The following is a 24888-nucleotide window of genomic DNA, read 5'->3' on the forward strand; positions in this document are numbered from 1 at the left end:
AGTTGTTATCATAGGTTAAGCAATTATTTTATCTAAATTATTAATACAAATTTTCACAGAATCGCAGAATCAATTACTTTGGAAAGGACCTTTAAGATCATTGAGTCAAAGCTATTGACCTTAACAGCACCTTGTCAACCAGACCATGGCACTGAGTGACATACGTAGTCTTTTCTTAAACGTCTTCAGGCCTGGTGACTGGAGACATTCCAATGTCTAGTCACCCTTTTTGGGTAGAAACTCTTCCTCATATCCAACCTAAGCCTCCTCTGGTGCAGTTTAAGACTATTTCCTCTCATCCTGTCGCTGGCTGCCTGGGAGAAGAAGCCCATCCCCGCCTGGCTACAGCCTCCTTTCAGGCAATTGTAGAGACCAGTCAGTTCCCCCTGAGCCTCCTTTTCTCCAGGCTGAAACCCCCAGCTCCCTCAGCTGCTCCCCATGAGCCTTGTGCTCCACACCCTTCCCCAGCTCTGTTGTCCTTCTCTGGACACGCTTCTCAAAGTCTTTCTTGCAGTGAGGGGCCCAGAACTGGACACAGGATTTGAGGTGTGGCCTCCCCAGTGCTGAGTACTGGGGGAACAATCATTGCCCTGGTCATGCTGGCCACACTGTTGCTGACACAGGCCAGGATGCCACTGGCCTTCTTGGCCACTGGCTCACGTTTAGTAGCTGTGGACCACCAGTCCCAGGTCCTTTTCCATTGGGCCACATTCCAGCCAGTCTGCCCCAGCCTCTAGCACTGCATGGGGTTGTTGTGGCCCAAGACCCTGCACTTTGGTCTTGAACCTCAACAAGAAACACATTTTGAAATGCTTGCACATTGAGGTGGTTTTATCTTATTTCAGAAACTTTTGTTGGGACTCCTGAAAGCATGCTTCTGTGGAATTTTGAAATTGTAAAACAAGTCAATATGTATGTCACTTTTGATGATATCTTCTATTTTTTTGGGATAATGAGAATAATATTAAGGAAGGAAGAGTGTTTGATGCATGAGAATTATGTAGAGACATTTTTATTCTTTTCACTCAATATTGTGCAGCACTTATGAAATATTAACATAATTTTAAGCATCATAGTGTTTTTCCCTTTCTCCCTCAAGAGGACGGCATGGTATTGTGCAGTATATAGCTTTTTCCAAGGGAGCTTTACATACCCAAGAATTTTGTATATTTATGAAATTGTATATGGAAAATAAGGAATAATTTTGTTCTTCAGCATGCAGATATATGGCCACCTGCTGGGAAAGCAAGAAAACAGTCCATAACTAAAAGTCCAAAGATCAGAGGCTTACCACTAATTCCCATTCATCAGGAGAACACTTGTAAAGTCAGAGGGAATACAGAGGTAAGTGGGGTGTAAACTTGATGTAGAACTTTTAACCACAATGCTGTAATAAGTAGTCCAGTAATAATGAACTCCCTAGAGCTGGATAAATATAAAATGCAGATTGTTTTATTATCAATGCCCCTTCCAATATTTTGTCATTAAAGGAACATTTAGGACAATTTAATGTAAAAAAGCTATTGTAGTCTCAAGTTGCATAACCTCTCTGGCTGTTCAGTAAATCATAATGGACTTTTATTTGTGCTTGTTTTTGGTTTTTTTTTTTTTTTTTTTTTTTTGAGTAGAGATTGTTCATTAGGAGTAAATAGTAAATAAGACTTTTAGCTGGAAATATTATGCACATTATTACAGTATGGGTTTTATTTTTAATAAGATCCTTGAAAACTGTCCTGCATGCATATCTTACAATATTTTTTCTTCTCTCTAAAATAACTGTGCGGTTTTAGTTATCTAGTCTGTGAATATAATGGAAAAGCTCAGATGGAACTAATGTTGATACATTTAAGTTGTACTATTATTAGTCCCAAAGAAGAATGAGAGGCTTTAGTTACAATTCTTTGAATAGACTGAGCTTTGTTACTACATTATGTGCATTAGTGATGTATCTGAACCTTATCATATTAGCTTGAGATTACTTTCTGGTATCCACATAGAGATACTGATGCCTGTGAAGAGAACTTGTCTTAATTCCAGCTGAGATGAAGCAATGGAGGCACTGTTCTACTTGGGAACAGTAGTAGTAACTAACTTAACTGCAGCAGTGAGTAAGTGTTGAAACAGCAGCTTGGTCCTTTGACTGCAGCAGTATAATTTCTTGCACATTTTAGAATATTTTGAAAGGAGTTAATATGGGTTGTGTTATCCCCACTAACAGAGAGAGTGGTTCGGGTACAGAGTGGTAAAGTTGACTTTTTCCATAGTAAAGCAAAACCAAAAGGCAGGCATAATGCTTTATATAAAAGACAACTCCATCTTGTGTTACACTTGCAGAAAGAATTTCTACTCTGCCTAATTATAAGAGTATAAAACTATGTGAATATAAGTATTTTGTAATTTGTTTACAAACTTTTGTATTTTGTTTAATTTGTCCTTTTTAACCTTCTCTCAAAAAGTATTTTTTGCAATTTTTAATAAGTTCTTTCTGATGCTTGTATTTTCAAACTTCTTTGATGAAAGTAAATCATAGTTCTTGTCAGTCAAAAAACTTCATAACCCTTAGGTGTGTTTCTTACCTAGGTGTGTTCTTTATGCAAGTACAGTTGAAACCTCTAGTACATTCTTTGAGATGGCTACAAATTCAGACATTCTAGGATTATAGTTTACTAGGGAGGACTCTAATGTTTTGTACACTGCAATTTTGAAGAGGTCTGCATTTAAACTTAAAATCAGAAATCCACAGTCTTCATTATTTATGCCATGACTAAATCTAGAGAATCTTTATGGAAAAGGTATTTGCATACTTTTGGAAGGTTAACACAAAAACACATAATGAAAAATAAAAACTAATGCTTTTTTTACATGGAAAGCTAAATCTGGAATGAACAGTAAAATAGTGGTAGAAAGTGTATATATGATACAGTTTTTTAAGAAGAAATATTATATGGCAGTGGAGTCAATTAAAAAAAAATGTAGCATTGGGAGACCATGCCTTCAGTCTTTCCATGAATTTGAGTACTCTTCCAACATGCAAGAACATCTCAGTTTTAAAGCATTAGAAAGTAATACCAGGAATAAGCATTTTCTGAAATATAGTGGTTTATGAAGAATGGAGGTCTGTTTACAGATCAATGAGTAAACTTGTAGTCGAAGTTTCATCAATTTATACAGACAGGAAAAGAGACTGAAAGTTTTCTGAACACAGAAATAAGAGATCTTTGTGAGAGAAAGATGACTGAGGGGAAAAAAACCCAAACCACTCTAAGCTCAAAAATACCGAGAAACTGAGTTTAATATTAATATTTTTTTTTTCTAAAATGTCTATATTGAATGTCTGATGTTCCCTCATTGTTGGAAGCAGTTTTATTGTGTGTTAGCAAGATAAATGTATAATACCAAATGTTTGAAAGACTCCATAACTAAGAATCCTAATAACAAATAGAACCAAAACATTTTGGTTATTTCTACTCCACTTGTTGCACATGGATAGTGCATTTGAAATATGCATGTTTCTCAAAAAGAATTCTTTAATTGAAATAGAAATATATTGCTGTGTATCTGCAGGAGGAAAAATCTTTTCTTTCCAGCACGATCAAATGGCATACTGACTTACAATAGCTCATACAAGAAAGGCCCAAACCATTCTATAATTCTGTGTATCTAAACTAGCTCCTCCCTAATGTTTGAGTAGTTTTTAATGTTTGTTTTAACATACAGGAGGTATTAAGATTCCAAGGAACAAGTTGCTCATATGCTGTGGATGCATAACTACATAAAAAATGCAGTAGAACTGAACAAGTTCCACACAGGAAATACAAAAAGACTCAAAGTCTCCCCCAGCTTTCTCAGCCTTCTGGTTGTCAAGAAAGATGGCACACATGAAAAAAGTATTCCAGGACCTAATTTTCCTTTAGAACTACCAGGGTTTTCCACAAGAGGAATGTTCTACCTACTGCTGCAACAGCAGGATACAATAATGCTAATTTAGATGCTGTATCTGGTTTACCTTTAATTTTCTACAGCTTAAGAACCTGAAAACAGACCACCAATATGCAAATTGAAAAAGAAGCCAGTATTTATAACGTATCAGTTAGTATTTAACAGCTGCTGAAAAGGTTTATGTGATTGTTTAAAATTATCTCTCATGTATTCATATTGTTCAGTCATTATATTATCAAAACTGCAATATACAGTTGTATTAATTCCACCAAACAATTCTAGATCTTTAAGAGTATATGGATCTGCTGTAAAATGCTAAAATTTAGTCTACTGTGGTAGAATGAAAAATCAAATTGTAATTATATGAAAATAAATCTTCATGTCTTCATTGGCATGGTGCATGATTTCTGTAAATTTCAGAAGTATCACTGAGAATTTGCTCACTGAAAATGCTTACTACATGATAATATGACAATTGTGGTAATTTAAAACTGACTTTGCTGTCTCAGCTGTTGAGTAAAATTATTTTTTTTTTCTTTAAAACTTACGTGAAACTAATGAGCAAAAATTGCAGTCCAAACATTTTTTAATATGGTGTGAATGAACTTATTTCTCTTTGCTTGTTTGGTAAGAATATAGAACTTCAAGGTGGAAAATCAAGATTTGGTGAACGTCATGATTATGAACTTCTGGAAGAAAGAAAAAACTTGAAAGAAAAAGCATCTATTGTGGCACAATGTTTGGAAAGAAAGGAGGAGAAAGGGCGAAATCCTGCAAAAACACATCGAAACTTGATTTCTGAGCATGATGCAGGCTCATGGATGACTGAATTACACCAAGTACATAAGACACTGAAGAAAAATAAAAACAAAATGAACAAAACTACTTTGGAACTAGATAGTAAATTGCCATCAGATGTGATTCAGGAACTAAATACTGTGCTGCAGAAGAACAGAGCACTTCATGAAACCTCCAGCTGATTTCCTGAGCCTGAAGTGTAATACTTATATATATATATATATATATATATATATATATATATATATATATATATATATATATTCTTCTGTTATATATGTGTGTATATATATTTGTGTGTGTATTTTCTGTTCAAAAGTAGTCTGTTTTGATGTGTCTAGTTTGTACAGTGCAGAGGAAATAAGGAGATATAATTTGTTTATATGCAGCAATTGATTTTGTGTATGTGTATGCCCAATGTTATAATTTAAGACTGAACTGGGAGAACTGATTATGTAAAACTCCTGAAGTTTGGAAGTTTTCTGTGCAGTGCAAGGACACCAGAGTTTTGTCTATTTTGTTGTTGTTTGTTTCAGATTTTGTTTGATACAAGGATTTTAAGGACTGTCAAAAAGTTTTGCTGTTTATACTCTGTCCCACATTGTGAATACTGGAGAGATATTTTTAAAAGACAAGATATACTCTGAAATTCTTGCTATTGGCCTGCAATATTTTTAATTGTCTAACACTATAAAATTAGTAACATCTGATTTGAAATTGATTTTTTGTTGTTTTTGCTGGTTTGATGTTTTTAATTTGTGGTTTTGTTTTTAAGGAGAAAATTAATATTTGCTTCCATAGAATTGTCCTCTGACAAGGAGCCATCAAATGGGAGAGAAATGTAGTACATGAGACAATGTATTAATTCTTGTATCTTGAAACTGTGTCTCTAGGGTGTACATCTGATTATTATATCATAAGTAATGAGACTATTGAGGAGAACAAAAAAAAGTCTTCAAAGCAACATCTAATGGGTACATGAATTGGAAGAATAGCACAATCTCTGTAGGCTGAAGTACTATTCTAAACAGGCCTTGCTCAGCTCAGGGTGACAAAGGCAGGCTTTTCTGTTGCTCTTTGGATGGAGCTTGCTTGGTGCTAACAAAGTTGCTGACCTTCCATGAATATTTAGTATTTAAATGAGAAATTATTTCCTTTCAGTAAAAATGATGCCCTCACAAACAAATCAGAATGGTACCAACATACCAAGTGTTAAGAAGTGCCAAATTCTAAATGGGGGAAGAGATTTACCCCTCTCTTTACCGTGAGGACAAAGGTGATAGTATTCTGTTTGCAGGGACTAGCAAATGCTTGTCCTACAACTTTATCACTGCTCTTATGAGTGTGAGGGCTGGTCCCAGGGTTGAAAGAACAGTCTTGCTTGCTGCCTTCTGAGTATGTAGGTAGCAGTTCCTGAAGATAGTGATGTAGCACAGTACAGCTACTTTGATTTTTAGGCCCAGAGTTCCTAGGTTTAAAATTCAGCATTGCTTTTCAAAACAAAACCTATTCAAGGAATGAAATTATTTTTAGTTGTTTTGTAGATTTTATCTTCACTTATCCCTTGGGACTGCTGATTTTACTTTGTTCCATAGCACCTGGATGGGCAGAAGGCACTGCTGTGCTGAGGCTTGTTTGCAGGTGTTGTAGATGCTGTCTGGTTAAGCAGCAGGACCAACAGACCCGAGCTCTAATGAGCTCACAAGGCGCCTTTGCTTCAAGGGAGGCATTAATAAGAGCATCTGCTCGTTTTTGCTGCTGTCCCTTTTGCGGTCTGACGAGTCACACTGCCACAGATTTTCACCAGCCTTTTAAGAACTTACTGATGCCTTTAGTGTTTGATTGGAATTGACCAGATCTCTTAGAGTAGGAGAGAGGAAGCACAGAAGCAGTATGCACACTTACTCCCTCCTCTGTTTTTGGTAGTCACAGGTGCCCTAACATTTCTCACATCATTTGCTTCTATTCTTGATTACACTGGGCAGCTTAATTGGAAAAATAATTTGTTTGATTGAAGAAATTAGACAAGTGACTCAAATAATGTGTCTTGCAACTCTGCTAGGAAGCACAGAGAAAATGAGATCAAACTCAAATATTTTAGAGTAGTATTTATTATTCTGGAATGTAGCACTGACAAAGCAAGTCTAGTCTTTCAGACTTTGCATCTACCTTATTTGAACAGTTGTTAAAACTGAAACAAGTTTGTAAATTTTAATTTTTCCAGTGTCCTATTGACTGTTTTGCTACCTTCACTTTGTAATTGAGCCTCTTCTAATCATTGAGGCTCTGTCTTAAGAAAGCATATCAGCCTGAACTCAAATTTTATTGTTTAAAGCTGGTGCTTAATGTTACTAAACATTCTTAAATGGTGATTTGAATTGGGGACTACTGCCAGCAGGAGAAACTGCTTTATTTTCTGTCAGGCTGGACTTGAATGTACTATTTACAGTTGTACTTTTATTTGCAGATAGTTCTCAGTATTGAGTTATGGTTCTTATGTTGTTTATCTTTTTATTGGGACCTTAAGAATGACATTCACTTCACTGCTGAAAAGATGCTTCATGCATCATTTAAGCCACTACACTAATGGAATAAATGGAGCAGGGTTTTGTGCATTGGAGTGAATATATCCATGAAGAAAATGGTTTGTGTATTTTTATTGGTTCTAAGGACTACAGAAACATTTGTTCTATTTCAAAACCCTGTCACAGGTAAAATATCTGTATAACTGCTGCTATCAGGCCATAAAAATCAAGAAGATCTTTAATAAAATGTGTTTAAATTGGCGTCGTATGTATACATATGCAAACACATTTATGTGCACATTCATAGAGGCACACTGAATGGTGACAGTGTTAACACAAGTAAAATTTATTTGGAGAAGTAGAAATTAAATTTGCAATTAATTATTTTAAATAGGTATCAAAGTTTTGAACAAAACATCTGACACATTATTGTTGCACTACACGTTTCAGACTGATCTAAGACCTGCAGAATAAATGTGGTTTGTTGCAATATCTTAATGGCTGCTGTTGTTTTTGTTGCTCCTGTGCCATATTGAGGACTGGTAAAGTGTAATTTTTAGAGAATTGTAATAGAATAAATGCTGTTTCTCAGAACTAGGTGATGGATTTTTCCAGAAAAAAAAATCCAGTAAGAATGTTAAAAATTTGTGTTTGCCCATATGAAAGCTACTGAATAACCTGGTAAGAGCTTACTTTCTCATCTGCAAAATGAAGTTAAATGGGAGACTGTTATTTTATGTATGGGCCTATAATAGTTAGAAGACTAAGATTAATATCTTAATAAATCTTATAAATCTCAAGTTCATCATTACCTTGTTAAACTTCTACAGTCATGACAGGTAGGTGTAAAGTTGACATGTAACCATTGTTTTTGTTGTTAAGATAATGCCTGTGTTCTGTTTGTGTTTTTTTTTTCACATTTACCAGGATTAGTGAGGGAAGCAAGTGAAAACCCAAGAAGAAATATGAGCTAGATGTTTCATTTTCTTTACTTAAGCTGGATATTGTCTGCTATTTTAGATTTTTTTCTTCAAAACAGATCTCTTTCTGAGGTACTATTTTGGGATGCCAGTTCAAAAGAGCAGTTTGACTAATAGGTTTTGTGCCTCAGCAGAGACTACCTTAGTGTGGGGTCAGTTTCACCAGCTGGGATCTACAGAGTGTGCTCATGCAGACCTTGCCTTTACTGTGTTACTGGGGTTGAGATGCAATTTTTGCATTAAAAGGTTTTGCAAATGTTGTCCGAGAATCTGTCCAATGGGGAAAGGATATCCCCAAAGATTTCTTCAGTTAATGGGGAAGGCTTGGCCATATCACTGATTTTTGTTTCTTCCTTGGGAAGAGCTCTGGGCTGTTCTGCCTAAGGCAAGTTGTTAGGATGCCTAACAGCTCTATCTGCCAGAGGCACCCCTGGCGTGCCTTTTGCTGTCATGTATTGGGGTAGTTTTAGACTGCTCTGGAGATACAGGGTTTATCTGAGAGTAAAAGTTACAGGAATTTTATCTCACTGCTATGATTTTTCTCTCCCCTGATACAGTGCTGGCACAGTTTGTGTTCCTATGAGTGCTGCCAGGTTTCCACCATCTCCACAGCTCAAATTCCAGATTAGAAGTCTAAGAAAATATTTGCATGCTCTGCTGGGGACAGGGCTGGTACCTGCAGGAGTAAGGAAGTAAGGGGTGCATCTCTCACTGGCTATGACACTTTGTTATAGGCCTACCCTGTTATATCACCACTCTGATTTTTATATCCTGTTTTCAAGTGCAGTCTGTTTCAGTGGGAGAGTCAGCTATCAGACTTTGCTTGAATTTGAACTACAACAGCTTCAGTTCTGCTTGAGTCCAAATGGAAAATGAAAAAAAAGAAAAAAGAAGTACTGACTCGAGTCCCTGTTTGGAACATAGAATGCTTTAAAAACTATTTTGATTAGGGCTACTTAAGAGAAAATTTTGGATTCAATAAGTTACATTGGGAAAGCTGAACTATAGAAACAGACTACCTTGATAGACATATTGAGTGTATTCCAAGCTGAATTGTTTGCAAGAATATGTACTAACTTGCAAAACAGCAAGATGTGGCAAGATTTCCTGTGAAGAGTCAGGATTCTCCAATACAGTATTCCTGATTCTGAACCACTGGAGAGATTCTCTGTGCTGTCAAAAAATGAGATTACTGTTCTATTTAGAAAGGCAGAAAACAGTCAGTTTGGAGATTACACTGCTTTATTGTGGCTCCACTGAAATGGGATCCATCTGCAGCTCAGTTAAGGGGAAAAAATTTCTGCTATTTTAGCTCTTACCACTGCTGTAGCTTATTGGTTTAGTTATTGTCTTTGCTGAAATTTCTTTGAGAATATTCCTGTTACGTTTTGCCACTCATTTTTCACTAGAAATTCATTATGATCTGTTGTACTGATGAGGAAGGAGGATGTGGATGTTAATGCCAGATAGACAACTGTATCTTCTTGCTTACCTATACTTTCACTGCAGTTCAGAATTTTGCTTAGTCTACCTGGCCTTACTTGAGCCCTACCTCTTTTTGCTCTAGACTCTGTTCTGCATCTTAGAGTCTGGAATATCCTAATCTTTAAGGTATCTTACATACAGACTCCCACTCTGGTCTAATGTATGGTTCAAACTCTAGCCATTTCTGGTTAGATCCCATGACATCTCTAAATATTTTTTTTTTTTTTTGCCTCTGTTTGCAGATAGTATGTGCATTACAGTCCAGACCATCATGTTAAGGTTGCCTTAACCTTTTTTTAAGTCCTGTTGGAGCTGTTCTCAGTGCTACCATAGAGGAAGGTGATTTCGCTGAAGTAACTGAGAGAGATTTAGATATTGGGCAATAGGTATTCCAAAGTTCTGTAGCTCATTCCTCTGAAGATCTTCTACATACATTTGTATTCCTCAGCCAGTCAGAAGTCAAACTAAAGAAAATGTACTCTCTTTGCCTTTTTAAATTATTTTAGTTCAGTTCCTTAATGATCCTATAATAATTGCTTGTGCCTGGTAATAATACAGCTTCTTGCAAACTATACCTTTGGCTACATAAAGTGTTTTCTTTCAGAATTTAATTAACATTGATTTGTCCAGTACTGCAGACAGTTCAGAACTAATAGGTTGAAGTTTGCTTTATGTATGAGTTTTATTACATTGTTTTCTCCCCATCCACATTTACAATATGCTTCATTTAAAAGCAGGTAATTTCTTTGCATTTGACTATATTGGCTTTATATGTCTATTTAAATTACAGCCTGATTGAAATGTCATTTCTTCAAATAGATTGTAGCCATTAGACTTTAGTTTATTGTGTCCAACCTTACATTTGCTTTCAGATTGTCTCTTTTTCGCACTGTTTACTCATTCATCCTGCATGTTCAGTTCGGACTATTAAAGCTCATTAGATGATAAGTATTTTAAACTGCATATAACAATTCTGTGGTTTTCCCAGGCTGTTACAGGTGGAACATTTTTCACATGAGAATCCTTACAGGCTTTCCTTCCAGAGGAAATCAGGTTTCATGAGAGATTACAGAACATTGATGTAGGAGAATGTGTCTTGGAGTCTTGGTTAAATCATTGAGTAGAACAAGAGTATATTTTGTCCATAACCTGGAGATAGTAGGATCTTTCTGTCACTTCTTGATCTCATATAGTGCAGCTTGGCCAGGTAAATGAGGTTTGAAAGTGTTTGCATAGGATCTGTTCTAAGAACTAAAACACAGAAAGTCAAATATGAAGCATCTCTAAAATAGCAATAAATCTGACCATTAGTTTAAGATAGTTTCTGGTTTTACTCATTAAATAGTAAATGCGTTTTCACAGGTTTTTTTCCTTCCAGATTTTAGAGAAAAGTTCTCACTAGCTTGAAATTTCTTTGGAGTTTCAGTATTAGTAACCAAGTCTAATTTAGAAAGGTTATTTTTCAAAACATAAATCTTGATACAAAAATGGTACTAGAGGTAATTATTTTTAAATAATTGTATAAAGGTTTGCTTTCTTTTATGCTAGCTATATCATAGCAGCATTAACTTATTTAGTTCTCTCTGAATAGTATTTCTGGGATAAATGCATATCTTGTAATGATTATTGATATTTTTAATGTCTGTTATGAAAAAATTCAAAAGTTTTCCATCTATGACTGAATTAATTAAAAATGCAAGTTTACGTTATTTACCATTTACTCTTGGGGTTTGTAAAAATAACCCGACAGTTACATTACATAAAATATTGCTATTGAGATTCAACAGCCCTGAATGCATTGTTTACTTAAATAATGCAACCTTGATTGGTTATGGACAGTGATGAGAAATTAGTTACAGAAAATCTGATATTTCTGCAGTTAGCAGTTAATTTATCTCCAACTGAGTCTCTTGCAGCCGTCTCCTATTTCTCCAGAATTCTTGGGTTTCAAGAAAAAATATTAGCTTAGAATTCCAAATGTACAGCCAGAAATTCATCTTGAAAATTCTATTACAAAAAATAAAACCACAAACCATCTACAACAAATAACCTTCCTCTTTAACGTGTTTGCAAAAGCTTCCCTTATTGAATTATTTTTGAGAACCATTTAACAAAACAGAGGGAGGGCACCCATGCTGAAATTCAAATCAATTTTGCGGTAGATGGATGCTATTTGCCTTAGAAGAGTTCTTTTTTCATCAGGTGGCTTATGGTGATCAAGCAAATGTTTCAAAGTAATTGACTTCAGGTCAGAATTCAATGGCAAGATGTTGCACCTGTGTTTTTTTGAGGACCTCAAAGCATGTTGTCTACATGGTTTCATCAAATTTTTATTTCAGTTATTTTAGATATCCTGAGGCAGATCAAGGTAGTAGAATTTAAGACTTTCTGTAATTCTCTTCCAGCCTGTGGACACTGTAGTTCTGTAAAGAACACAGTGATTTTCCACTTTTGAGCAGGTGCTCTGACCTGTACCTGAGACCTGCACTCCTGAGCCATATCAAAAGCATATCTTATTAGTAAGTAAGTTTTCTTTCAGTTTGTGGATTTATTGCCACTCTGGACTTTTTGAGAGAGACTCATGAAATGTATGGCCAAATAATATTTTTTTGTGGAACTAACCTAAATTCTTTTTTTTGGTATATTCTGAAATGAGCAGCCATGTTTTAAATGGACACAGTTTTTTGTCTGGACTTTTGTCCAGATTTTCATTAACTATAACAGTGTTGAAATCTCCTTTTGAATGTTTACCTTAAATACTACCTCCATCCTCACAGATACTGGAGGTTTGATGTGATTTGGTTTTTTTGGCTAATCAGACATGTCATACAGCCAGATATTTGATCTCTGGTAGACATAACCTGATATGTTTGAAGGTGTGTAACAAACCAGAAAATGTTAAATCATGTCATGTGTTACCTGTTGGTAACATTTTTTGATGATGCTCTTACATTACTTTGGTTTTCATACTAAAACTTTCATTAAAATTAAAAAGTGATTTAAAGATATTTTACAAATCAACTAACATTATGCATTCAAGTTTTACATTCAAGTTTTTGTTTGGGCTTTTTAAGCAGGCACAGCACTCATTTTTTTCCCTGATTGCACTAGGCAAAAGCAATGAATAGATAAGAAATGTTGTTGTATATACCTTATTTCACCCTAACACACCTCAATTTTCAATACCTTTATTTTTTTTTTTTTTATTATTTGTTAAATAAAGAGTGGTCGAATTGTTTTCTGGTGCACTCATGCTCCTTGTTATTATGAAGAGTATCTTTATCCTGGCCTGTTGTCAGCTGCTCAGAGATGAAAAATAAGTAGTAAAAATTAAAGACAGGTCTGTTGCTTCCAAAAGTACAGTATGGTGTATACTGCCTCTTTTTATAAATGTTTTCAGCTTTATCTCTTGATATTCACTTTTTCTATTTCCTAATGTATCATTAGTGAGATGAACACATAAAAATGGATCCTTCCCTCATGGCCTTACAGGACCCTATTATAAAATTGTAAACTCACCATTCAAGTTATCTCTTTGCAATTAATGAACTGTGAAAAGGAATTGCACAGTGGAAGAATGTAGCTGTATTTATGATTAGGTCTTAAACAGAAGGCCAGTTTATATGCTACTTGGATTGAAAAAATTACTTACTTTCTCCCACTATGTTTTTATTATCAAGATAAAATGTCTAGTAGGCCAACAGGAGTAAAAATTCTGAATGCAAGCAAAATTATATAGGCTTTATTCTGAGTAAAAAAATGTCTCATGGACATTGATATTTATATATTCCATTTTCAGACAATAACTGTAGTTTATGAAGAAGCTAGAGTTCACATCACCATCTGCTTTCAGTAACAACTTTTGAACTAATATGTAGACTAGAAACTGTTTTCTTTCCCTGAATCAGAACTTTGTGCCATGGATTTCTAGAAACAAACAGGATTTATATTTTAAAAGTATTTTTAAATTTGTTTCACAATCGGTTAACCCAACTTAATGGACAATTAACTGAACCATGAGAAAGCTTTCCCATGAAGGCTGACACCTCCCCAATTCAGCATGTCAGATATTTTACACAATTGAAGAAAGAGACATGTTGCCAATTCTTATGGTCCTTTTTAAGACCAAATGCTTGTTCTTGTGTTCCCTGATGTTTGTTTCTGCTTTATTTTAACTTGTGAAACTCCAGTTTCACAGTGAAAGAGAAGAATTTCTCATCAGTTTATTTGGTGTTGCCCTAAATATTTACAGGTGAAGGAGGTGTGTTGCTTTAAAGAGGTTTCAGAATAAGGTGATCGATCAACTGGTTTGACAGCAATAAAAGTTCCTCAGGAAGCTACATCTGCATCTTCAAGAAACAAGTAAGATCATCTCACTCTGATTTACAATTTGATTCAGGTCCCCAAAGGCTAATGTCCAGCACACTAGGCATGTGATAATTGAACTGTTGAGAAGCAAAATATTAATGAACTGCCTTCCCTTTGGAAGTAATCTAGGTTTTTCATTACTAGCACTGCCAGCATTCTTGTTCTTAGTGTCTAATTGACGCTTAATGACTCTCTCCTGGTGTCTCTAATTTTCCATAATTAATGTGCATGTAAAATGAATCTTGTAAATAATGTGTGCTTATATACCACATGCTGAATAATGTAAGCAAGCTATTATAGGTTGCTTATTTTTGCCTCTTGTGGTCTCTGGATCTCACAACTTTGCATTAAGTTGAAGCTGTGAGGGAAAAATCTACCAGGCATCTCACCTCATTGAACCATAAAACCCAGAAACAGTGAAAAAATTCTACAGAGAAAAGAGATCAAGTAGGTTCTTTTTGTTTGTTTTTTCCACACCAAACCAGTTTAATGAATAATAGACTGCAGGATTTTCAAATTATATGCATTAGACTGTTTTACAAATATACATCTCTAAACTGATTATGTTCTTAATATCTAAATGTCTTGCAGATGGTCTTTGTGACTACTTACCAAGACAAGACAAAAGTTATCCACACTTGTAATATCTAGTGAAATTATGAAGTACAAACATTAAGTTTTATAGCTTGTTCAAATTATATTGAGGGACTCTACCAAGTGGAATTTTTTTTTCCAATTTTAAGTATGGGCTGATTTTCCAGAAAATTAAATATCAGGTTCACTAGGCAGGGAGTTGTTTTAGATTAGAGAATCAAAAAATTATTTTTATTTTTTATAATGTTTTGTACCAGTGTCTACTCTGCAGTGCAGAATGCTGGCTTAATATTATTGTATTTGATAAATGTGATTAAAGAAATAAAGATTTTCTCACTTTATTATTTTACTGCTGTTATTTTGTATTTAATCCTGCTTCCCTTGTAACCTTTACTGAGTTTAAAGCATTTTCAGTGAGACAGGTCAGGGAGTCTCAGCCCTCACAGAAAATAGATACCATAAGAGTGTCATCTTTTAATGGTTATGTTTTTAATAAGCTATTTTCCAGCTGCTGCTTATAATATACATTCTGTTTCATGGAAATCAAATAGAGTTTTAATTTTTTTCTGATTGAAGTTAGAAAGGGCTTGCTCATCAGAATTCTGTACCAGTTCTCTTTTTTCATCTTTTCATTTATCACCTGCCCCTGGAAATTACAGGAAGGTTGAATCTAGGTCCATGCAGCAATCTGGCAGCTAGGATGCCTTATTTTGATACATTTTTCCATACAGATTCAAATAAAAATGAATTTTAAGTTAGAGAAAAACTTAAATAAATATAGATTCAGCTTAATTGGAGGCAAACTTACGGGGTCCTGTCTACAACAAAGCTGTCTGTAAGTATAAATATAAAAAGCAGTACACTACTGCATGTCTGTTATAAACTTGAAGAAAACTGTTGTCTAGCAGACTGGTGACACATATACTTCTGTGCTTGTTCGTGTACATTTTGAATGAAGATATTTAGTCATGGCATTTCTCTTTGCAGTTCATTAGTTTTTTTCTCTAATGCTAATGCCCCTTCTGCTGCTGTGAGTTGCTATGCATGTGTATATTAAATATATTTCAAAAATGCTGTCGTTGTCTTGTGGTGAAGCTGATAGCAGGTGTGCTTTGAAGCCAAGTGGATTGCATTGTCCAGGAATGCCAACCTGACCTTTGCTGCTCTGGCTCCATTTTTCCCTTTCTTCAGGCTCCCCCTACCCATGCTTCCTAGAATTAAAGGGAGAGAGGTTCCTTTGTCCCACTGACACATTTTCTAGTGTCAGATTAAATTAGGACCTCTCTGTTCTACACAGACTGGGAAATGGTCACACACCTCAGTTACCAAAACATTGGTGGGAACATTATGGGTGTCAAACACTAGTAGTGATATTTTTGAAACAGCAGTGCAGAGATGAGAGACAAGTGCCTCCACTTTCTTATAGTTTCTTGCAGTTCTTCACTATAAAATTAGTCAAGAATGCAACCAATGTTTTTCATGCCATAGAGATTTTTGTTGATTTGTGGGTGACGGAGATAGGAAAAAAGTTTACCATTAATGCAGTAATGGAGAAGAACTAAATATATTAACTCAAACACCACCATCCCCACACAAAGTCCCCTGCCTGTAAAAAGCAGTGATTGTATATGAAACACTGTAAAAAAATCTGTGTTCAACAGTATCTGTGTTCAACTACTGTGTTCAACAGTTGAACACAGCATTATTTCAGTAGTCTTTGAATTATAAAATAATATTTAAAGTTTAATGAAAAAAAATGTTTAAGTAATTTGCTAAAAAATTACATTTTCAAGCTGTTTTCTTCAAAAATTTAAATTGGCACAGATCAAACCTTAAATGTAAACAAAAGTCCAGAATCAGCATCATGTACCAAAGTGAAATCACATTTTTATAGACATATAATTGTTAAATTCAAGTTCAACAAAAAAAAAAATTGTATCTTATCTTACAGAAAATTACTAGCATCCTATTAAAATCAGGTCAAGGGAAAAATGGAATGGAATTCCTAGATAAACCTTCTTTTCTTAATCCCTGCAATGTAATTTGGAGACCTGGTGGTAAGTATTTGAAGATGGAATGTTGATACAATTTTTTTACTTTATTATAGTTGCTTCATTTCTTGTGGTGCCTTGCAGTGACCTGATACGAGTGAGGTCTGAATGTGGAGCAATCTAGATAGAAAATACCACTTCAGCAGGGAAAAAATAATGACTTAGCTTTTGGAAGGCATTATAGTGAAGGGCTGAAGCTGATGCATGTTGCTCCGTGCTGCTTATCTGATGTATATTTTCTACTTTGTTCGCAAATTCATAACCTTAAAGAAAGGCTTGTGTAAAGTTATGAAAGCCTGTTTCCACTGTATGTAGTTACTGCCAAGAATCAATTTATTTTATGGTGAAGGGCTATTTTAAAACATATTTTCTCAACTTTCTCAACAGATCAGGATAATTGAGTCACTTGGAAACTTAAGCTTTCAAACAGTTCCCTTCTTTATGCTGAATGTCCTGATCTTACCTTCAGCTAAGAAAGATTATCTAGAATATCTGGAATAATGGCAATCTGCTCCTGTACAGCAGAAGATTATTTCTTAGATTTCTCTGCTCTTATTTAAACAATAACAGATGCAGATAAGTGGAGGTCATCCACTGCTTATAGGAACAATGTAGAATTTATCTATTTTCTGTAGCTAATCTAGACACTAAAGAGAGTTAGTATTTTCTTTTTCTGGTTTGTTTTTTTTTTTTTTTTCCTTTAATACTGCACCACTGTTATAAGGAAATTCCTTTCCCAGCTACTTAATTTCTCCACCACAAAATGGATGGTTAATGGACCAGATGATTCTGCCAGGTTTGGAACTGGAGGCGGTTCAGCTATTACAAAACTAAGTAATATTATCCTACTCCATTCCCCCTTGACAAAATCAGTAAGTATAGTAAGTATAAAAACAGTGTAATACTCTAATATTAAAATTGATAGTGCGGGTGTTTAAAATATTTTAGAAAAAATGTGCCTAGACATTATTTATGGTAACAACCTATTGCTTCACATGTAGTCTCATCATTCCACATGCATTAGGCAAATAATCCTGAAGTGCAGAGAAGGTCTGTAAACCACCAGAGAAAACGGTGTATAAAATATTTTGAGGCAATTATAGTGCAAATTTCCAGTTGCAGCTTGTAATGTGCATTCAGGCTATGGTCATATTTAATACATCACAGGCATAAAATTTGTGTTTTGCTAAGTCTTACATGCAAAGAGGTTTTCATCTAGTTTTAGTTTATAAATAATGAATGAAGGTGAGATAATGATGTCCTACCACGATTAGGTGTGCTGGCAAGGGTGACTCATCAATCCTAACTCACCCCTGTGGAAAATAGCTTCTTGGATAACTTCACAGTCAAAGAGAAACATTACACTATGTACAGTATTTCAGCACACTTCCAATTCAATGTTGCTTTCAATTCAATTTAGAAAATGAGAACTTTTTGGCAAATGAACAGTTTTTCCTTATTAATGCTGAGTGGAAAAGAGAGGAAAAACAGCTATTGACAAGTGAAGATACATATCCCACCATATGGATTCTAACACTTTAATTATATTGTTCTCTTTCTTTTTATGGCAACTTTTAGTGATAATAATTTTTCAACTAATTAAAGACCAGCTGCTACTTAGCAAGCTAGGCACCCAATTAGGAATCCAAAACCTGGTAAACAACCTTTACTGCCAGACAGCTAGTTGAATCACCTCCTGTCACGGGCATGGAAGTATTTTTGTAGTTTTTATAAATGCAAATTTTGGTTGTATTGACTGAATCTGCTGAATGCTCTTCCTTGAGACTAGCAGAAGAATCCAACATCATGTTCACTTATTTTTTTTTCAGGACAGCCTGCAATACTATGTGGTTTTTGATTTTTTTTTTTTTAATGTTTACTAAAAATTAAAAACATTTTTTTTTTAGAAAAAGGTTTACTGAGCAGAAAACCAGATCTATTTTCTGGATGCAGACAGCAGTTTGCCTGTAGCAGCTTCTAGCTACTTAAAGGCATTTAGAGAAATTATCTTATTTCAGGTAAAGTCTAGTTTTCCCATGTAGGGTACCATCCATATGAATGCAGCCCATGTTTTTCCTGCCTAGTGCTGTGGAGTTAAGAAAATGATCCATATATATATATATATCTTGCTTTGACTTTGTTTATAAAATATTATCACTCTAAAATTCTCTAGGACCAGCAGTCATGGAAAAGAAGTCTTTGATAATTGTCCTGACTTTCTTCACTGATCACTCTGATATATATGTTAACTTCTGAATTTAGCTGCAGAGGCTATGGGAAAAGGGAAGGAATTCTGCAGATAACAGAATATGAATGCAAGTTTAGGTGCACAGTTTTGGAAAAATATAAGATGACTCATATGGAAATTGAATTATTGATATGTATTCCTGCAAACCATCTCTGGTGTTGTAGTTAGGATAATAAACTTCTATTTTATATACATCCTTGCTCAAAAATACAAAAATATTAGCATATATCAACATAAAATGAAAAAGGTAGTAGCTACAAAATATAGTTGTGAACTTTTCCATGAATCTAATGCTTACTTAACTAGCCATGGGGAAAAAAAAAGCATCATGAACAGATCTAGCAAGACTTTTAAAAGCATGAGTGAAAAAATTGAGAAGTCTTGGGTTAGTAGGTTACAAAGGAAATGAAAGAATTTGTAAAGGAACAATAAAAAAATTGTAAACTTGATATGTGAAGATTTATATTTCATCGTTTTAGTGATGGGAAATCAGTCATATTTTCACAGCAGACTGACAGCTTCAGATGAGAGAGAGTTTCCTATACAAATGATAGCCAGTTCCTGTGGCAGCTGTTGCTTTATTGCCTTTGCTCTGGCTTTGGAGGTCAGTCAGTACAGAAGGTAAACTTCACAGAATGAAAAGTAGATCTCTCAATAGAAATACAGTAAACCTTGAAATTATAAAAGGAAAAAAAGTTCTCAAAACAGCATGATAACTTTGTCAAGAGGAACGGACTCAGATGAAGATATTAGAAGAAATAGATGCTTTCATGAACTATGCAAACTTTTTTTTTTTTTTTTCCAAAAGAGAGAAAATTGAGTTACTTTGGAAAAAGTATAGTTACTCTTTTGTCTTTTTACTGGAAAATGTATTTTCTAGTGTCAAGATTAAGAAATGTTACAGATTTTCAGTCACAAGTGTGAGATCGGGTAAGTTTCCCAGGCTCAGATTTTCAGCTAAATGCCTTTCTTGCCATCATGCTGCCCTCTGCATTCTGACTCTGCTCAAGAAGAATCAAGACCATCTGCTGTAATATTTTTTCCCTGTTCCTGCCACATGTAAATGGCTATTTTTCCATGGTTCTGCCCAGCTCTTCTGCTAGTCTTGACTAAAGTGACAGAATTGCTAGCAGAATAACTCCATTTGTCCTTCCCAGAAGCGACCTGGAACCAAGGACTCTCTTTTGCTGCATACAGGTATTTGGTTATCAGCACCCTGCAACAACCAGTTCCCTGCTCTCTGCACTGTTGAGCTGGTAAGTATTTTAGCCTTTAGCTCTGCTGAAAGCTCAAGGTTTTGTTATGCTGCTGAGGCTTTTTAAAAATCTTGTCCCGTAACAACAGACTGAAGGAAAACAAAAATGACAAAACACACACAGGCAAAAGTGGTAGAAAACTGATATTGGGATTATAGTTTTCTCTCTGTGCATGAAGTTGTTTTCATGGATCTGGGACAACACACATGGTGGTATTAACAGTGCAATATACTTCAAGCAATACACTAACCTCATGAAGTTGCACTGAAAATTAGCTGGTAAACAAATTTCTCTTATTTAGGATTAGATTAAAACTGAAATCAAGGTATAGCCATCAGAGCTGGGTTGAAACTTCTCGAAGATGTTTTGAACAGCTTTCTTTTCTGAACTGCTTTTGCAAATTAATTTCTTTTAACCCAAATAAAAGTATTCTGAGCTTTTGTGAGACATTCATAGTATTAATGTTTCTGAGTATTGTGAATGCTGAGCAGCTGTTCTGCAAAGTTAAATAACTTGGCCGTTTCCCAGTATTTTTTTGTGAAGAATTTATGAGCTTAGTGTACTTTATGGATTTCTACTTGTTATATTTAATTTTGTCCCTTTTCCTTCTCTTAAGCCCAATAAAAATAAATGTAAAACTGTATCCAAGTAGTATGCTTTGACTTGGTAGAGGTTGTAAAAAGAAAACCTAAGCATTAGATTTTCAATGTAGTGTTGACTTATTTGATTAGAATTAGAATTTGGTTATCTTCTCCCATCTATTCAAATTGACCATATGTTACAATCAGATAGTCAAGTGACTAACTAATCAGTTAGTGAGAGCTGTCTCTGTTTGAATTAATGTGCAAATGAAACCATACGCTGAAATCAATAGTATGGATTTTATTTAAAGTTCTTTTGAGTCATCACCTTTGTACAATCCGGGTTCCAAGTATCCACAGGGTAGTTGCAGATATTCCTATAATTTGGGGTAGCATGTGTATAAGCAGTTACTTCTTTTTCCATAGTTTACCACAGTGAAAATTTTTGTCCAGATGCATTAACCAGGGTGTTTTAACCAGAACTTACCTCTGCTAGGCCTTCAATTAGCACCTTCCTCTTATTCTTATTTCAACTACTCACTGTGGTGGCTTAATTATAGCAAGTTCCTTCTCTAGCTTTGATAGTGTTTTGAGACAGACAACTATGCTCTCTAAGGACTTTCACCTTATGAAATGGACTCAGTGTTTAACTTTATAACTTTATCTATGGGTAGCCTTTATATTTAGAAGTGGGGTTTTCTTTGTGTGGGTGGGATTTTTGTTTGTTTGTTTTTAGAATTTATTTCATGGTGGCTTTACCTAGAAATTTCAGTCTTAGTGTTCTAGAATATGCAGAGATGCATGGCATGGAGATGGGGGTGATGATGGTGGCAGGAAAATCAGTAATGATGTATATTGAAAGGTGAATTCAGCAGTACAGTAATGCTAAAGTTGCTCTCTAGTAGGAGTGCTATTCAAGTCAAATGCAATCATTTAACTGTTCTTAAACCAGTTAAATCTTAAGGATTTTTAAATACCTCAGCACAGGGCTGTAGAACTGGAAGGGGCCTGCTGCAACTGTGTCCAGCCTCCTAAAATTACTTGTGCAAAGAACTCTACAAAACAAACTAAACCCCCAATCCAAAAGAGAACCTTTATCTTCCCTGACACTCACAGTAGAGGTCCCACACTGGCCACACTAAGTGGTAAAGCTGCTTAACCTAAAGTAGCACAATAATGGGAACAGGGAAGAGAAAGAAAATTAAATGGGTTACCAGTGGATCACATACTGAGGTGACTGTGGGAGGTATAGTGTGCCATGTTTGGCCAAGAGAGATTTTAAAATCTGTTTTTTCTGAGAGGAAAAAAAAAAAAAATCCAGCCTAAAATTTTAAATGATCAAGACATTTCAGTAATGACCTAGAGATTCAAAAGCCTCCAGCATAACCATCCCTTGTGACCTGCCTTTAGATATAGGCAATCTCCAGTGTTTCATAAGAAGTTTTTTCTTGAAGGAGAGCAAGAAGAGGAGGGGAATCCTCTTGCAATGCAATCAGCTAGCTTCTGGCATTACACAGAAATGAGATTAATCCTCATGCTGCAAAAAACAAATGAGACAGCACAACTTTCCTCGGGTGATTTCAGCCTTCCTCCATTATTTCACATATGCATGGACAGGGATTTATGTCTGTGTGCAGATTAGTGTGGAAACAGAGGTTTGAGGTCACATAGCAAGTACAGCTTGCACAGCTTTGGTTTTGTTTTCATGGGTCTGACAGAAGTCATTATACCAATTATTGGAACTGTATTTCATTGGTGGAATAGAAGAAAATAATACATTACAGTATTTGTCCAGAGATTTGCAATAATTTCCTGTTCAATGTCTTTTCATTTTTTTTTCTGTAGGTGGCAAGTAAGACTGGGATACTTTTCTTTTTCCCTGTTTTTAAAATTTATTATTATTTTGATTTTTTTATGGCTATAAGCAGATAGAAGGTCTGCTTACCCAGACTGGGAATGAAGAGGCTGCAGTTTCATTTGGGGCCCCAACTGCTAATTATTCACCAACATTGTTAATATTTTCTTTGTTCTTTTAGACAGATCTTGATAAAATACACAGGTACCTTTGTTTCTTACTTTTCCAGAAGAGAATAGGGACTATCAGCCTGCAGCAGGTGAGGAAGACAGCCTGTGCAAGATTGTGGAAATGTGTTACCACTGCTTGATTTTTAGTTGAAGATAGCAGGATATGAGATTGATTGTGACCCTCAAAGGGAATGTTTAAAAATATCAGTTATTTTAATGCACTTTTTTGACTAACTGAATGCTTCACTAGGAAGTGGCTTGTTCAGCACTCCTAATTGAAGGATGTCTTAACCTCAGCTGCAGTTTGTTTATAACAGCTCTGGCTGATAAGCTCCCTTTCTTTCTACCAGAATTCTGAAGAGTGCTTGCAAAATGTACAATATTGTTTCTTTGCTCAAGCAAAACTACTATTGTTATTTTCAGGATTTAAATACCTTCACATATTTTGGGCATCTTAGTTTGGATGATGTAGTTTTCATTCTTACTCTGTTTCAATAGAAACAAAGCCAAGTCAGGATTCAGCATTGCATGGTGCTCCTCCCAGAATTAGAATAGCCTGCAGGTGATCTAAGGTAAAATAATAGAATTAAAGAATCATTTATATGTGGGAATTCAAGGATAATTCTTCAATATTTTTATAGTTTTTATATTGTCACATTATTTTTGTCACTTGTGTTATTTTTCCACAGGATGAAAATATATTTAATTTCTTTATGATAATAGTGATAATCTACTAATCTTTATTTTTTAGTAATCAAATGGAAAATAATATTTTTATTTTTTAAGAAAGTTTTCCATTTCACTTCTCTTAAAAATGCAACAGCAATGACAACAAAACCTCTAAAGACTGTTAAATCTTTAGGAAAATGAAAGAAACATGGTCTATCAAGAAAATTGTTCTCTTGTTGCAAAGTATGTCCATTCCAGAAAAATTAAAGGGAATTGAGTTCTAACTTAAGGTTTGGTGGAACCTCAGCATTTGCACTTTATTAGGAATATTTTACCATGTGTTTTTCCATTCTGGGGTCATAAACTCTCTGCATTTTGATAGAAGGATAAAGGTGTAACAGCAACTAAAGGTTCCTGGAGTTCAAAAAGGTGTAGCAACACATTAGTCATTCTTCTTCCATATATGAGTAGTGCTAGAAGTTCACAACTGCTGTAGAGCAATCAAACCACACAAAGAAATTACTGAACAAAAAAAGAAATTCTTCTGCTTTGACATTTATTAGGCGCAATTATCTCTTCATAGTTGTTCATTTAGCATATGCAAGTGACAAGTGTTTAGTACATCTGTTCAACTGACAAAAGATCTTTACATTTTAGTACTTCTGACTTGTCTTTACAAGACAGATGAATTAGAAATAATAATTCCTTCTGAAGCCACCACTGTAGAATAAGGTAAGAAATTCCTCTCATTGAAGTGTGTATCATATATCTGACAGGTAAACCCAAAGAAACTTCCTTCTGTTATTAACTAAATCCACAGGAGACAGCAGGGTTTGTAAGATGTATGACCATAGTACGTTGCTGCAGTACAGGAAATCTACCATGCTGTTGTGTGCAATACCTTCACTTTTTTTCTTTTTATTTCCTGATATGCTATGGTACATTTAGCAGTGGAAGGGTTGATGTTGTGATCAGTGTAAGATTCTTTCAGATTTCAGGTCTCTAGAATTATATGAGGCTTTAATTTGGATTTTTTACGAAGTACAGTAAACAGTGTCATAGTGATTCACTTGTTTTCTTAATCATTGACACATTGACTGCTTTATAGTCTGGATTTTACGTAGTATCATACTTATGCAAAATTAACTGCTGCACAAGTTCAGTGGTAACCTGAATGTCTGATGGATCATTTCCTAAGCACTCAGATATTATTGCGGCCTGGAGTCTCGGGGTTCCGTCTGGCCCCCGGGGCAGCAGCCACCGTAGGTGTCCCGGATAGCGCTGTGCTGATGAGGCGCAGCCTGCCTGGGCCCCCCGGCTAGCTCCGAGCCACTGGCAACTTTAGCGAGCACTTGTGGAGTGATTTCAG

At 35.2% G+C, this 24888-nt stretch overlaps 1 protein-coding gene across 1 annotated transcript in view; it reads left to right on the forward strand.

Annotated features, from left to right (window-relative positions):
• Window positions 1-4924, forward strand: part of ARAP2 (ArfGAP with RhoGAP domain, ankyrin repeat and PH domain 2) — a 115362-nt gene extending 110438 nt beyond the window's left edge. Inside the window, exons 32-33 of the mRNA XM_053941660.1 lie at window positions 1216-1344; window positions 4572-4924. Coding sequence (XP_053797635.1) covers window positions 1216-1344; window positions 4572-4919 — 477 coding nt within the window. The 3' untranslated portion in view covers window positions 4920-4924. The remainder of the gene's footprint in view (window positions 1-1215; window positions 1345-4571) is intronic.
• The last annotated feature ends 19964 nt before the right edge of the window (window positions 4925-24888 follow it).

This window comes from Vidua chalybeata, chromosome 4 (assembly GCF_026979565.1).
Source record: "Vidua chalybeata isolate OUT-0048 chromosome 4, bVidCha1 merged haplotype, whole genome shotgun sequence".
Taxonomy (NCBI): domain Eukaryota; kingdom Metazoa; phylum Chordata; class Aves; order Passeriformes; family Viduidae; genus Vidua; species Vidua chalybeata.